The sequence below is a fragment of the Falco rusticolus genome, chromosome 15, assembly GCF_015220075.1.
Source record: "Falco rusticolus isolate bFalRus1 chromosome 15, bFalRus1.pri, whole genome shotgun sequence".
NCBI lineage: Eukaryota > Metazoa > Chordata > Aves > Falconiformes > Falconidae > Falco > Falco rusticolus.
Window position 1 is genome coordinate 1590940 of NC_051201.1, and position 15511 is coordinate 1606450.

General features: G+C 46.5%; 1 protein-coding gene and 1 long non-coding RNA gene across 6 annotated transcripts in view; one reads left to right on the top strand and one right to left on the bottom strand.

The window, feature by feature from the left end:
* Nucleotides 1–15511, bottom strand: part of SPG7 (SPG7 matrix AAA peptidase subunit, paraplegin) — a 42063-nt gene that overhangs the window by 22980 nt on the left and 3572 nt on the right. For 2 of the 5 annotated variants that reach the window (XM_037409591.1, XM_037409595.1), the window contains exons 2-6: nt 14119–14223; nt 8453–8555; nt 7017–7106; nt 2002–2252; nt 852–991 (exon numbers count right to left, since the gene is read on the bottom strand). In XM_037409591.1, coding sequence (XP_037265488.1) covers nt 852–991; nt 2002–2252; nt 7017–7106; nt 8453–8555; nt 14119–14223 — 689 coding nt within the window. Of the gene's footprint in view, nt 1–851; nt 992–2001; nt 2253–7016; nt 7107–8452; nt 8556–9392; nt 9482–9962; nt 10254–14118; nt 14224–15511 lie in introns of those variants that run through there. The other 3 variants (XM_037409596.1, XM_037409594.1, XM_037409593.1) reach the window with 3 other exon arrangements.
* On the top strand, nt 10391–12047 carry LOC119158072. Its single transcript, XR_005107751.1, has 2 exons — nt 10391–11035; nt 11165–12047. It is a non-coding gene; the product is annotated as an uncharacterized LOC119158072 (long non-coding RNA).

Sequence of the window (15511 nt, forward strand, 5' to 3'; positions counted from 1 at the left end):
CTTGTTTTGCAAATACAAGCTGCTGGTCTCTACAGAAGGGCAAATAAGCCACCTCAGCAGCAAGTGACCACAAAACGTTAGTACACCATATGAAAGCACAGAATAAAGCCCAGCCAGTGCTCTATAATCTTTTGACAGATCTTCCCTCTTCTCACTCATTACAGCTTATTTCAGAATTAAAAAAAAAAAAAAAGCGCTCAAACCTTTAAGCAAAGAATCATGGTTTCAGGTAACAGAAAAAGGCTGAAAGTTTAATAGAAGTACTCCTCTCACTGAGATTTTGTACACTAGCATCAAAGCTGCTCGGCTCAGTATGGGGCACACAGCTGGAGCAAGCACCAGTGCAGGCTGTCCTCTGATCTACAGCTGCCGGAGAAGCAGGCCAAAAGTAGGTGTTTATTTTTACAGGCTGAACAACCACCACAGGCCTTCCTTGAAGCATTTTAATGGGGGAAGGCTTACTGCACCACCAGCATTCTCCACAGACCAGGGTGTAACATCACTTGTTGAGTCAGGATTTCTACCACACTCTGCACTTGAATAATTCATTCTAAGGACAAAAAGTGCTCAGCTGTGCAAGAACGCAGACTTTCCTCAGACTTGCTGACACTGGCCTGAAACATTCTGGTGTGCTGCATGCTGCAGTTCCAGACACCTTCTTAGGACCCTCACTTTCAAAACATTAAGGTACATCTAGAGCATGCCTATTTCTGAAAGACGGCATAAGTGCGCCAAAACAGAGACCATTTTTTTTTGTTCTGTATTTATATAATGTTTAGTGACTTTTCCCTCCAAGTGAGGGATGGTGCAACCAATGTAAGATCAACAGTAAGCACAAATTTATATCATACTTTCCATAAAAGCCAGGATGTTTGTAGGAAACAGGGATTCTCTCTCTCTCATCAATATTCAGCTCATCCTCCGCAGCTCTCAGCTTCTCTTCAAATTTGTCAATGTTTGCCACCCTCATTGTGAACAACAGGGTAACATTCTGGGGACAGGCAATCAAAAGCACATATAAGTACTGTAGTGTAAGGATACAGCAATGAGAAGTAGCGCACAATGTGGACAAATTGGATAAAAGTTAGCCTTATGTTACACCCTTTGACACTGCATCAATGAACTCATGAGCAGATAACCGACACTAGGGCCCCCAAATGAACTTGGGAACACCTCTAGCCTTTTCAGCACCTTATGAAAGCATAAAAGTCAAGAACTAAGTCTCACCTCTCTAGAAACAAGGAGATACAACAGCTTTGTAGACAAGCTGAAGGACAGAATTAGTATTATAAACCCAGTTATACCAACACCTTGGGCTCTGACAAAAGTTTTGAATTACATATGGAAAACTACATCTTTGCAAAGGAGGGATCTTGTGCTCCACTTGGACTTCTTGGATCTCGTTTCTGTATCTGTCAAATTATTTCATCCAGCAGTTTGCAAATGGATCATAAGCTACTGAACAAAATGGGATGTATCCCAGAACAGTATCTTAAAATAATCTCTTAAGCCAGCTTGTAATGACTCTTAGTCGCAACTCTTGGAAGTAAGTGCATGATCAAACTTCACTTTGTTTGCATTTTGGAAGATTTAAGAAGGAAGTTTGATGGGAGTTTGACAGAACACATGAAACCTAAAAACCAAATAGGGAGAGAATTTTGAAACAATATCTAGTAATAAGAGTTTACAATCTTCTAGACACCTTCTTACATATCAGGCTGAGCTGGCAGAAGAAGCTAATGAATTTTCCCAGCTTTTCAGATATAGGTAGGATTTTCTTCCAGTTCATTATGGAAGAAAATTTCATTTTTACAATTTAAACTAAAGTCTTAGCTTTCAGGTTTATGTGAGTAACAGAAGTGCCCCGAAGTTCAAATACAGGAAAGACAAAAATTAATGGAGAGCAAATTTACCAGCTAGATTACTGAACATACGTATTCATTAATTACATTATTTTCAACAGTATAGTCTAAAATCATTCAGCTGCAGAAAGTCACTCACAACTTGTCCATGGGGAGTTCCTCCTGGGTGCAGATAAATTTCCACAATATCACTCTCTGGCACCACTTCAATTCTCTGGACCTCCCCCTTTGCCAGCATCTCATTCACAAAGTAGTTCCAGGAAATGTTGGTCCCTTCTCTGTTCTCACTGACCATGAATCGAAGCATCAGCACTACGAAAGTTATGATGAGAAGTGCCCGTAAGCGTTCAAGATGCATCTGATGTTCCCTTTTCCTGCGCTTTTCATCCTCTTTAGAAAAAACAAGATACCAGAGAAAAAAAACAGACATGAGCATGTCATTATGAAGCTTTCTGACCCAAAGAAAGGACAATTAAATGACAAAGATCAAACAATAGTACCTTTTGGGGTTTTTTTGTTTCCTTGCACGTTTGGTTTCTCCTGAAGGACTAGACTCAGAAGCAGTACCTAACTTACATTGCATGGGCAATTTTCTGGCTTGGCTCACAAAGGAGGTAGTGTGACTTGCCCAAGGTTATGCAAGTGTGTCAGTTTTTTGGATTGCGTGACATTCCCAGACCTTTCTGGCTTCTAGACTGTCCGACCACAGGGCCTCAGCTGTACACATGAAACAGCACCAAGTCAAAAGCCTGCTTATGAAAGTGCAAGCACTCAGATGGAAACTTAACAGCTACCTGAAATGAAGCACATTTTGCATCCTGCTAGCCAGCAAAAAATCTGCTTGCATCACATTGCTGCAGCTATATTCAGCTGTTCCCCAATACCCCAAAAGCCACACAGTGAGGCACTGTGCACACAGATTACGGAAAAGATGACGGAGGATCACCTCTTTGACTTCCAGTTAGAGGAACCGAAGCATCAGTGAGCCAAAGAAAGCCCCTCACTCCCAGCAATTATTGATTGTGTACAAAGACAGACAGCAATCTCAGACATCTTTTGCTCTGATCAGCATTTCCTTTTTCTAAGGCAGTCTAATCCTGGTGCAGGAGGCTTCGGATGGTCACAGTCCACTAGACCCATTATAATCCCACCAAACGTCATCTATTCTAAAACAAAAGACTATCTCACTTGCCTGGCCTAATATGAAGATAGGTCAAATAAAGCCATCAGACCCCTTGCTGCCAAAAATCAAAACTCAAGAATGACTATAGGCCACTTTTACAAAACATGCTTCTACACTGCCTCGTCCTCAGGTTGTTGCTAGCACATCCACTGGAAAATATTAGGAGTGAGTAAAGCCAGTCATAGTGTCACTGGTAAATCACATAACACAGTATTATAAGAGATAATTGCTTGCCAGTGAGCTCCTGACCTGCTGGCACCCTGTGTCATGAGACCAACAACATTTCAACTACCTAAGAAAACATCTGCATTTGCAGTAAACCTGAAATAGCACAAGAGACACGATATGCAGCTTTCCTATGCATATAAATACACTGCAAATCAATCTTACTGTCTTAAAATCGCGCAGATTTTCTCCCATGCTTACAACTAACTTCATGTTTAAAAAGGTCTGATAATTTGTCCACATTAAGGATCTGTATTAGAGGCATTGCTGTGCTAGATGTGCTTCCCCCTGCCTTTACTGTACTACTGGCATACTGAAGCGATGAGAAAAAGGGATGGTTTACTTCAACTATTTGCCATCAAGCCTTTTTTTCAGACTCCCAACGTTTTTTTGCACTGCGTCAGCAAATTTAAAATTCTGTGGTCTGCAAAGGACTGCCACAGCACAGTTCAATGTCAGCTGCTAGCTAGTGTTTGAGTTAAGATGACAATAAATATCTCCTCCTCTTTCCAGTCATATGTGGAGGTTCTCAATATATAATTTAGCACTTGTTCTTGATATACAATTTAACATCAACATGGCATACATAAATACTATTCTACACCCAGAAATAAATTAATTCTGTGCCACTGGACTGCTAATGCATCTGCCTGCTGCAGCCCAGATTCGATTTATTTGCAAATTCATAACAAATGTTCTGACACTAGCATTTATCACTAGCCACCAATTAAACCCTACACACACTGCAACAAAACCAAGGGACAAACATATGACCCAGGCAGATGCTAAAAAAAGTACCCTGTCCTTCAGATACGCAGCATCATTTTTCACTTGTTTCCCAGCTCTGGTCCACATTTAACAGGAAAGGCTTGTTCCTAAATAGAAACAATGCAGCTTTTCAGATAACGCCATAATTTCAAAAGACAGTGACAAGCTCAGACACTGCGTCCAGCCCATCCACTTTGTTCTTTGATACCATCTCCTCACTTCTGCGTTATCTGCTAGATCCAGCTTTATTAGAACAAAGCAATTCATCACAAAGCTGCGGGATGACATCGACTATAGTCTTATTAAAGAAAATTAAAATACAGTACGGTAGAGGCCTTATTCTGGGCAATACCCTGAAAAGCTGAGCATGTTCTAGATAAAAAAAATTCTCTAAAGAAAAGAAACTACTCTAGAAAGTGAGTATTGATAGAAAGTCCATCTATTGCTATGCAAGTGCCTTGGAGATGTGAGAGTCAACTATTGCAAAAGCACTTTTCTGTATTAAATTTGAGACAAAGCGAGGAGGCATATAATATGTTCTAAAGCACATATAACTGAGGATATGGTCACAAAAAGATCACCACAAGGTAAAAGCTGGCCATTAGGTATCTCAGCACAAACATTTTCTCCAGTTTCTAGGAATTAGACTTGTCTAGGACCTACTTGTCAACCTACAGCTGAATAACTTCAGGAAAAAACACCATTTCTAGAAAGCTAGAAGGCAATGCAAAGCTTTCCTCTACTCTGCATTTAATCAAGGACAAAATCAATCTATTTCTAAGCTTACGTAAAGTATGACTATCTTTATAGTACAACATTCATGTTGCACCATAAGCTACCCCACAATATTCAGTAAATGAGAACCAGTAACTGGATGTGACACTGGCAAGTAACAGCTGTGGGAATACTTCCAGCTTTTCAGTCTCAAAAAGCTTCCATGAAGCAATGATTTGCCATTAACCCCAAATCTGAACTCTCTGATTAAAATCTTGCAAGGGCTGCAGTGACAGTTCGAAGAGTTCTTTTTAATAATTACTGCAGAGACAAGTATTCCCCTGGAGACATGGGATAGCATTCCACCTCCCAAAGTCAAGCTATCCATTAATCACAGGAGAAAAGAGGCCACTGAAAACAGCATGTTACTGTTTACTAATTTTAACAGCTACAATACTTCAAGGCGCTGTGCTCACAGTCACCCTGTGCGGTCTTGCAAACACCAAGGGCCCCAACCTCTAAGCTCTGACTTGTTTAACCAGGAGTCTTGTGATACCTGCACTCGCATCCCCATTGAAGACTTCAACCCAGTTAAATGGATCAAGCAGGCAAAGGCACTGCTCTTGCCTTAAAGAGACTGCAATGACACGAGTCAGGCTAAAAGTCAGCAGCAGCTGACTGCTTTTACTTCAAAAGTTTGTTAGACCAAGAGGATTTGACCATTATGTTTAAGCACAACAAAGGAAAAGCCAAGCTATCACATTATTTGATGACATCTAGGCAAAAGTTTATCATATAATTCATAAAAATATATTACAATCTGTGTGACAAGCATGACGTTAAATGCCTTCCAACTCACAGTACAGAGGCCTGGAGCCCTCCATCTACAGGTTTAGCCCTCACTCAAAGGTCCAGGAAACAAGCAGCACAGCAGACATCCATGAACCCACTCAAGACATTACCAGCCCCTGCAAGCATCACCTAACGTCATAAAATGAAGGAAATGATCAGCTCTTCCGCAAGCATTACTGACAAGACAAGACAGAAGAATGAGATCTTCACTTGGGCCACTTCTGACACCTTTCTTGAACTGCCCCACCAGGCCAGCAGATACAGGACATGCCAATCACCTGTACAGCTTCACAGCTAAAAATCTACACCAGAGAGTCTGAAAACATGCTTATCTAGAACCTAGAAAATCTTTGCATGCACTTCAGTTCTCAGGAGGAATGTACTCACAAATAAGCAAAGAATTTTCTTTGCAGAAGTGGAAGAGTCAAATTACACTTTTTAAATGGAATGCAGCTGTTGTCAATCTACAAATAGCAGAAAGTTGACAACAATACCAAGACCCACAAATCCACTCGTATTTGAAAAATGTTTGGTGAAAACCTACTGGTACATGATAAAAGTACCTCCTACAAGGCTCAGAACCCTGGCTGTCAGAAGTTATGCAAGGTTTTTGTCTAGTACACTAAAAGTATTCCGCTGCACCCCGCACCTCCCATTTTTGTCATTAAATCCCTCATCTCCTTAAGTTTAAGGCACAGAGAGGGCACTCCTCTAATTCTCAACATCATCTGGCACACCACATAGGTCCCAGAACACATTTAGTGAGATAAAACTCATTTTCAAAAAGTCCCATACAGCAGAATACCTGGGGTTTAGGCAGTATAAGACATGCAAAAAAACAGTATCTAGGAAGATTGATTTAAAAAAAATACGAGAAAAATTCTGAGCAAGTGCCATTAGTAACACACCTAAGAATTCTTGAAGGAATCAGTTTTTACCTTTGAGCTCTGTATACCACTAGAAGTAGACACATCCACAGTGTGGGTAAATGAAAAAAAAACCCAAAAAACCCATAAACAGAATCCAGCTTAAAGAACAGAATTTAGTTAATACAACTTTATTAAGTCAAAATACTTTACACCAAAACCTTCTAAGCCAAACTTGATTGATACTACTGTTCCCCTTTACAAAAAGTGGCAAAACTTAAGGTAAACATCAATGAAGTTATTTGCATAGGATGCAAAGTGGGACAGAAAGAATCAGTTTCATGATCCGTCTTGAACCTCGTTATTGCCTCATGTAAGCCAAAATACCCCTTCAAACTTGTTCTTAGCCATAGGCTTGTAGAGGTGGTAATTTACAGGTTTACAGTACCAGAGATAGAAGCAGTACGGTGGACCTTCCATGCTGTCTACACTTACCCCTCACTCACACACATGGTTTCACTAAGTATCTTCTTGACACATACATACCCTCGTCCTCCTGCGGAGATCTCTTTTTGAGTCCTCCATTCTTCTGGTTACTCCCCCGAGAGCTTGAAGTAGTAAAATAGTAAGTGCTACCTGCAGGCAAGCACAGTTAAGTAGTTATTGCCAGAGGACCTCAGGAGACAGTGAGAGAGGGGGACAGAGGATGGCAGAAATACACACAAGCTCCAAATGCATGGAAAGCTACGCTCCACATCCACTGAAGCGCACAGCTTCCTTTGTGTAGCAAGGAAATGGGACAGGCTCACCACAGGGAGTAATGGGAGGGACAGACTCCCTCAGTTTCCTTATATAATATAAATTTTTCGACAATCCCACCAAAATACGGCTTTGTTCAGAGATTATTTTAATGAAGCAAAGAAAAATTATCTGGAGAAATTTATTCAATGCTGAAACATGTAGATGTTTTCCAAGGTATAGCCATAGTTAACACTGGTATGATCAGTTAAGAACAGCCTCAGACTAGGAATTGTAAATGCTTATTAAGGAAATATACGTACTGGAGTTAAATGCAGGTTTCTCAGTAAATGCTGTTAGGATACTCTTAACAAAAGCCAAGAAAGTAAGGCTACAAACAGTAAGACTCACAGTTGCTGCTATAAAACAATAAACAAAGGCTTTCTGCACCAGGAAAATGCAAAAAGTTCAGAAGCAAGACAACTGTCTTGACAACAGCAGCTTCCATTTCCCATGGTCTTTCGAGAAAGGCTCCAGAAAGGGGAATAAGCCCAGAAACTGGGCTGCTTGTCCACTGCTAATTCTACTAGAAGATTCACTGCCATTTGAAAGATTATGCATATACTGTTATATTAACTTAAAAAAAAAAAAATCCTTTCAAAGGTAAAGCAGCCCAAGCTCACCAGGCCCACACTGGCCAGAACAGCTGTGACAACTTTCATTCAAATCTCAAAGGCATCAGCAAACCTGTCTTTCCAATTTGAGGAGGGTAGCAAGAACAATAATTTCCTTTATTTTACCTTGCTGAACTTTTGCTCTAAGAATTCAAATAACATTTCCTAACATACACTTTCAACTTGTTCCAGTGCAAGGTTTTCAACAAGGTCATATGACATGATTTCTGACCAAGGTGAACGACATTTTCGTCTTAGGCTTTGCTAATGAGGCAGAGAAAGATTCTCTACTTTAAAGTCTGCAGTTTTTAAATTAGCTTTTAGGTCTAATGACTCAAGTGCTTACTTAATCATGCTGAGCTTCTTGTGGAAAGGTGCCATTGTTCATCCCTGTCACCAAACAAAAAAAACTAGAACCCCTGCAAAATGCACACAGCTCCAAAGCCAAGAACAGAACGGCTTTATTTCAGTTTCAGAAACACACACAGTGAAGGTAAGAAAAAGTCAATACTCTTACTAAGTACTACCTTTTCCCCTCCCCCACCTGTACGGTTGGTCTTTGGGACTCACCTAAGAGATTCCAAAGCCTGACTGGATCTTGAATTATATGTTGTTTCCCCAGGACTCCACTGAGACCTTGACGCGGGGGGAAAAGTGTGTGCGACAGAAGGCTCTGAGGGAAGAAAAAAAAAAAAAAAAAAAAAAAAAGAGACAACTATTGTAACCTTTCTGTATGTCATGAGACTAAGATTTCTAAATGTGAAAATATTGTGGGTAAGCTGCAGGACCTGCTTGCGCTGTGCACTTGCCACAAGAATTTGAAAATATTGTTTATAACCCAGTTCAAAGAAAGCACATGCATAAATAGAAACATACTCAAAACACCTGAAAAATTTTTTTCCTCCCTGTACCTCCGTTCTTCATTCTAAAGATATGTTGGAAGTAATTTCCAACTTAATCCAAAGATACCCTCCCACAACCGGAAATCTTAAGGACTACTACTTTGTAACCCTACTGCATGGCAGTAAGGACAGCACAGCTATTTACCCGTGGTAATGCAGCAATAATCCTGCAGTTGATATTCACATTTAAAGGCAAATTCACAACATCTGAACTAACGTGTACTAACACTTTCACTGAACACAAGTCTTGGCCCTTCTCTGATACATGACTCCCTGTCTCACCACCCCTCTACTGCAAAAGCACAAATTTCTGTGCAGCACACCAGACAGGAACACTGACTGCTGAAATCCCTCACCCTTTTCTTCTGGTTTGCTGGGCAGTGACAGCTTGTGCTGGCCCGAGACGGCCCCCTCTTGGGATTAGTACTTTCTAGAACGGAACTATCTTAAACTGATCACAGGAAAACCTGGCACGATTCACAAAGCGGTCCTACAACTGTTTTTCCTCCATTGCCTACTTGGGTAGCCAGTGCTTTTTCCCTGCACTGAAGAAAACCACAAAGAAGACTGAAATCACGTTGGAGGCCTCGTTTAAACAAGACCCTTACCTTCCGCATCAAGGGGCTGTGCTGGGAGGGCCCTGCCATACCAGCAAATGGGGAACACACATCTGTGGCACACACCAAGACGGTGGGTGCTTATATCCACGAGACGCAAAGAACCAAGCAGGAAAAAGGTTAGAAACACACCCTTTAATCAAGGTTATCTAGCTTACGACAGCCTGGTACCCCCCAAGGTACTGCAACGTAGCACTGAAGCGATGGACCTTGGGCATGGCCCAACCGGCGACACCTCCCACGGGAAGCCCTGTCTCGAAGCAAGAGGCCGTTTAAACGCAAAGCCGCCGGGGCCCTGAGCCTCCCACCCCGTTCGCCTGCTCCCTGGGGGGACGCGGCCCGGTCAGCGCCCGGGCGGGCTGCGGGAGGCCACCGAGGAGGCGCAGGGCTTCGTGAGGCGGCGGCGCCGGGCCCCAGCAGCCCGCAAGGCCTCCCCGCCCGCCCAGGCCGGCGGCCCCCGCCGCTGCTCGGCGCTGCGCCCTCCGCCGCGTACCGGGGAGGCGGGGCCCCGCCCCGAGGCCGGCCCCCGCCGCTCCGCGGGCCCCCCCGCCGCCCCGTTACCTGCAGGCCGCGTCCCGCGCCGAGGGGACGGCCGCTGGGCCGTGGGCCGGCCCAGGCCCAGGCCGGGGCGAGCGGCGGGGCAGGCCGCCGCCAGCAGCCCCGGAGCAGCAGCAGCCGCTGCAGCGCCATCAGCCGCCCGAGCGTCCCGCTCCGCCCGGAGGGCGGCAGCTGCTAGCGAGCGCCGAGGGGTCGCTGAGAGGAGGGCCGCGCCCGCGGGCAGCTGCGTTCGCCGCCGCGCCGGGAGCCAGAGGCCTCAGCGGGGACGGAAGTGCCCGATGAAGAGCAAGCGGCCATGTTGGAAAGGGGCCGGCAGCGGCGGCACTGCCATGCCTCAAGATGGCGGGGGCAACCGTCGGCGTCCGTCGGCCCCGCCCCCAGCCGCGCGGGGGCTGCCGGCCCGGCCCGGCCGGTTACTGCGGCAACGGGGAATCCCGCGCTCGGCGGCTGCCGGCCCCTCTCCTGAGGCCCGGCCCGGGCCAAGGCCCAGCCCAGCCCGGGGCCCCGCGGCCCGGCCTCGGTGGGGCACGTCCCTCGGCTCTGCTTTGGCCGGGGCCCAGCCGGGATCCTGCGGCCTGGCCTTCGCCGGCCCCCTAAGGCGGGCTGCCTCCTGCAGACGAGCCCCAGGCCACGGCTGCCTGCCCAGGTCCCCTGGAGTAGCCGATTCCCACAACCCAGCTAGGCCTTGTCCAGGCCCTGCAGTCCAGGCAGCCCCCCAGCCCAGCCTCGGCCAGCCCTATCTTCACCGCCCCAACAGATTTAGGCAGGAGGAGAACAAACACCTGGCAGGAGCGAGCAGGTTCCTGCAGGCACAGGAGAGAGTAGAGGCTGCTGCCACCCGCCATTGCTGTGGAGGCATGGCACTAGGAAAGCAGGCCATGTTGGGTCTCATGGTGTGAGTACGTTAACTAGCTCCACTGTGGGATTTTTGTTACTCTTAATGTCACATCCCACATAATTGTAACATCTGGGAAAAGAAGGAAGAAACAACCTTTGCAATCTTGGAGTCAACAGAGAGACCAGCTCCCTCCCTTTGCAGCTGTTGCTGAGGAAGACTCCCCTTCTGATAGCTCAAGGTATGAATTAGCTGATAGAAAACAGCATTTAGTACCAGCAGCTGAGCATGATGAATTAACAAGCACACTCAGAAGTAAAATGAGTGAACAAATGTATATACGTTCATATGTTTGCTCTTTGTCATGCAGGTTAGCTGGCTCCTGTGGTCTATTTTCTGTGGAAAAAACGTTACAATGTGTTTGACAGCTCACAGCAGCCAAACTACAATGAGACTGATGGTCTGCATGCATGTTGGTGCACGTGTGCGGTTCTAACAGTGGTGGAACCCCCCCCTTAAGCATTGCACCAGAGCGTGTCAAGGTTATGAGTAGTGTTAAGTTCCCTATGTACAGACACCACAAAGGTCATTGTATTTTAAGTCCCTGATCCTAAATCTTGTGTAATCTCTTCCTATTTTGCACTAGTGAACAGCAGAGTGGGTGGGCTCAAAGTCGTCTGCCAAGTATTTCTTTGGGGCAGCAAACATCGTCTGCCTCCTGCCACAGTTACACCCTTCTTGCTCTGCTGAAATTAATATTCTGTTTGCAAGGCCTGCAGATCTGATCTCTCTAGCCTGCTTCCTTTGATGTGCCTTCAAGAAGTCATGTTTCTTTCTTTTCTCCTGTCTGCCTGACCAGGATGGTTTCTGCAGTTTTTTCTCCCTCCCTCCTGTCCACGTCTCTCCCGTCAGGTGGCTTCAGAACAACTTTTAGCTATCGTCACTGTTGTTGGTTCTCCTAACTTACCTGTCCTAAAGAATCTCAGGCATTCTTGAATGGGAGGTTGCAGGGCTACATAAAATAATAATAAATATCTCCCTTCCCAGCAGGTCTGAATTAGCATCCTCTTTCTAAGAGTCTCTTAGGATGTTAATTGTCATCTGCCCCCTGGGATGTGTCTAAGTAAACCTTCTACCAGCAAGGTCTATTAGCATGTTAATGTCCTCCTCACTCCTGGAAGTCTCTTTGTATCACTGGCTTAATCGTCAAACAGCTTAATTTACAGACACAAAATTAAACTGGTCGCAATTAATCCATATTGGCTGGTCATAGCTTGCAGTGTCGCAGTAGGGATGTGACAGCCGGCTGTGGAGACACCAGTGGCTCCTCCACCCCGCAGATACCACCCGGCACAGCCAGATTGGCTGAGCTGCCCAGGGAGATGCAGTGTGGCGTGCACTGCTACCTGCCTCCACTCCATGCTGGCCACGTGGGCTCTTCTAGCATGCTCACTGTCTGTAAAGAGAGTCACTGGCACCTGCTCTGCCTGGGGAGGAAACTCTGCCCCTCGTCCTGGCTGAGACTGGAGGCTGTGAAACCCAAGGCTGGCCCCTTTGAGGCTACAAGGAGCCCAGGTCCAATACAGGTACGCACAAAGCTAGAGGTGAAATGGGTGCTGCAGAGCTGCGGTGGCTCTAAGTGACTAGACCAGTGAAGGACAGCGGAAAAAGCTCTGGCTCAGCACAAACACGGGCACAGCACAAGCCCTCTGTTCTATGCCGACCCACACTGCTGCAGAGCTGAGTGTCACATCTTCACCCACCCTGCAGAGGTATCCATGGTGGGGGGTTACTTACACTGCCACTGTTTGGAGGAGGAAACGGCTCTTTTGGAAGTGCTGACTGTTGGGGGAGGCTCCCTGTAACACAGGCGCAGAGAAGTGCAGTAGTTTCAGTGGGGAAACAGGATGCACCAGGAACCATGGGGCAGTGGGGCCCCCCAGTACCCCCAATCACTGCAGGGTACCAGCACCATGTGCATCCCTACCTCTGCTTCACTCAAGGCACATCACACCTTACTTTCATCCATCTTCTGATTAGACCTGTTGCTAATTAGACCTGATCTATTTTTAAAGAGTTGCATCATTTAAATAGAATTACAGCCTGATTAGAAGTGAAGCAGTGCAGTTTGCTTAACACACGACTTTACAGACTTCTGCCGGGCTGTCCTGAGAGAGTGCCAAGCGCGTTCCATTATGCCTGCCTTAGGTTTGCTCCAGCTTCAGTGAAGACAACCTCACACCCATTTAATGGTGGAGGGCAATGAGAGCTGAATGGGTCCAAACTCGAGCACAGATGACCACCCACAGCTGAGTCTGGGCGGGCTCACTGACCGAAAACAAGCAGCTTTTCAGGTCTGTAGGCCAGCTGGACTCTTGCTGTGACACTCCCAGCCACAAGATGCAGGCCTTGGTGTGACAAAACTGTACTGAACTATGAGGACTGGTTATTTACAGACGTGCCACATAGCTGGAGTTGACGCAATTCCTATTCTTCCTTTCACACTGTGCCTCAAAGGCAACCAGATGATGAAGCACCAGGAAGGAGGGCTGGGGATCCTTGCCTTGCTGGTGGTGACACAAAGTGATGCCAGAACGGAGTGTCAAGAGGTTTTGCCCTACGTGCAGTCAGCAACTGCTATGGCTGCACTGTGACTTTTGTGTGGACGGCTCAGGCTGTGCTGCGTACGCGGAAGCGAATGCTGTCCTCTGTGTGTGTGAGAGATGACCTTGGGAAAGGTGGCTTCAGTTGCTGCCCTTGGACTGCAATATGCTCCTTTGGGAGTAAGCCAATATTCAGAGAAGACAGATATAACCTGATCCAGGCTTGGCCTCGCTGGGATGTGCTCCAGCCGTGACATCACTCAGCAATGCCACGTGTATTTACTACTGGGGAAAGGTGCTGGATTGGAGTCTGAAATCCCTGGTTTATCTCCTGAGCAGGTTAGGAGCAGGAAGCAGCATTAGCTGCCCCATCTCGTATTTTTCAGGCCAGGAGTAATCAGTTTCCACAGCCAACACTGCTCTGCTAGGTCTGAGAATTCACATCTCCTATTTCCACGCTCCCTGTAAGACAGCCTTGCTGCCCTTGTTCTTGCCCCCCCAGGTCTCAAGAAGCTCTTTGCAGGATGCTGTCCGTCCCCCAGCTTAGCTCAGACTCATTCCAAAACAGCAAACCAAGTGAATGGATACCTAGAATCAGGTGGCTGCTGTGTCATCCACAGACTTCACATCAATAATGAATCAAAGGATTAAATTGAGAGCTGAAGCTGCTAGAAGGTAAATTCAGACTTTCTGAAAGATGAAAAATTGCTCTGTTACTCACCCAGCAGTGTAAGCCAGGACTCCTCCATGGCAGGACAAAAATGCACAGCCCGGCACTGGGTAGGAGGCCCCAGAGTATTCCAGCACCCCTCAGCAGCGTGCATCTCTGTCATGTACCAGATGGGGTTTTTTTAGATTACTTCTTTGCAGATGACAAGTCAAGGTCAAGGGATAGATGCTTTCCTTCAGAACAGCAAGGCCAAGCACCTAGGAAAGCCTTAGGCTCAGGAACAAAGCACATGCTTAAAAGACCACACATCTGTCCCTCAAGCACAGTGAAACTGCTTACCAGGGAAAGCTCTGTTCAGCAGTCAGCTTTTTATGTGAGCCAGCCCAAAACCATCACACCTATTCCTCCAGGAACAGCTTGGGATCGCTGCATGTTCCAGTGCTTCCTTGCCAGACCCACTTCTTGACCTGCTCCCCTCCACGCACAGGGGACACCGTGGCCCTTAAACCGCTCCTCCCTGGGTGCAAGGGGGGCACCCCAGCCCCATGGCAAGGCAGCCCACGAGCTTAAGGCATAACCGGGACACAGTGCTGGGGTACAGAATTTTATCTCTGAGTCACCTCTAAAGACCAGAGCATTTAACTTTAAGATAGGTAGGTGACAGATGGCTATAGGCAGGGGATCGCAGGGTATCAGCCATATAGCAGCAGTGACCAAACTGTCTGCCAGTCACGGCTTACAAATTACTAGAAAAGCAAAGTAAATGCACGCAAGAAGGACTGACGCCCTGGGTACCTCTCAGCTTAGTTGCCGGGGTAGAGCGGGAGGCGGCAAATAGCTTGTTTCTGACTCAAAGGCCACGAATGAGCAGATTGCTCCACGGGAGTGTGTTCCCTGGAGAGCTGCTGAAGCGTGCAAAGCTCAGGAGCAGCTCAGGAATCCATCTGTGTGCAGGAGGTGGCTGAAGTCATCTCCAAACCTCGCAGACTGGAGGAGGTCAGTAAGCTCCAAGTGAGCAACTGTCACTGCACCTCTGAAATCCATAAGCAGCCTAGAAACCTAAAGCCTGTCATTACAAATTGTAAAAACAGTAATTAGAACAGGACTGTCATGAGTTCACGCCTAGAACATCATATATGAGGCATTTACCCAGCAGCAGGGGACCACTGCCCTCAGAACGCATCCTTCTTTAGGGATGCAGGATGCTCCATGGACTTACTGTTCGCATAGACATAAGGTCTCGCAGGGAACCATCTAAATAGACTTACTATCCATGAGAGCAGCTCAGAGCTTTGAGGGGTCCATCAATACTGCTGCCTGTGCAGGCCAAGGGCATGGGGTAGCACGGGAGCAAAATCAGCTCCCGGTTTGCTGCCTCTGCCTGTCCTGACCCCAGCGTATGGTCCTGGTGCTTCACTGGGACTCAGCTGATTACACAGTGGGC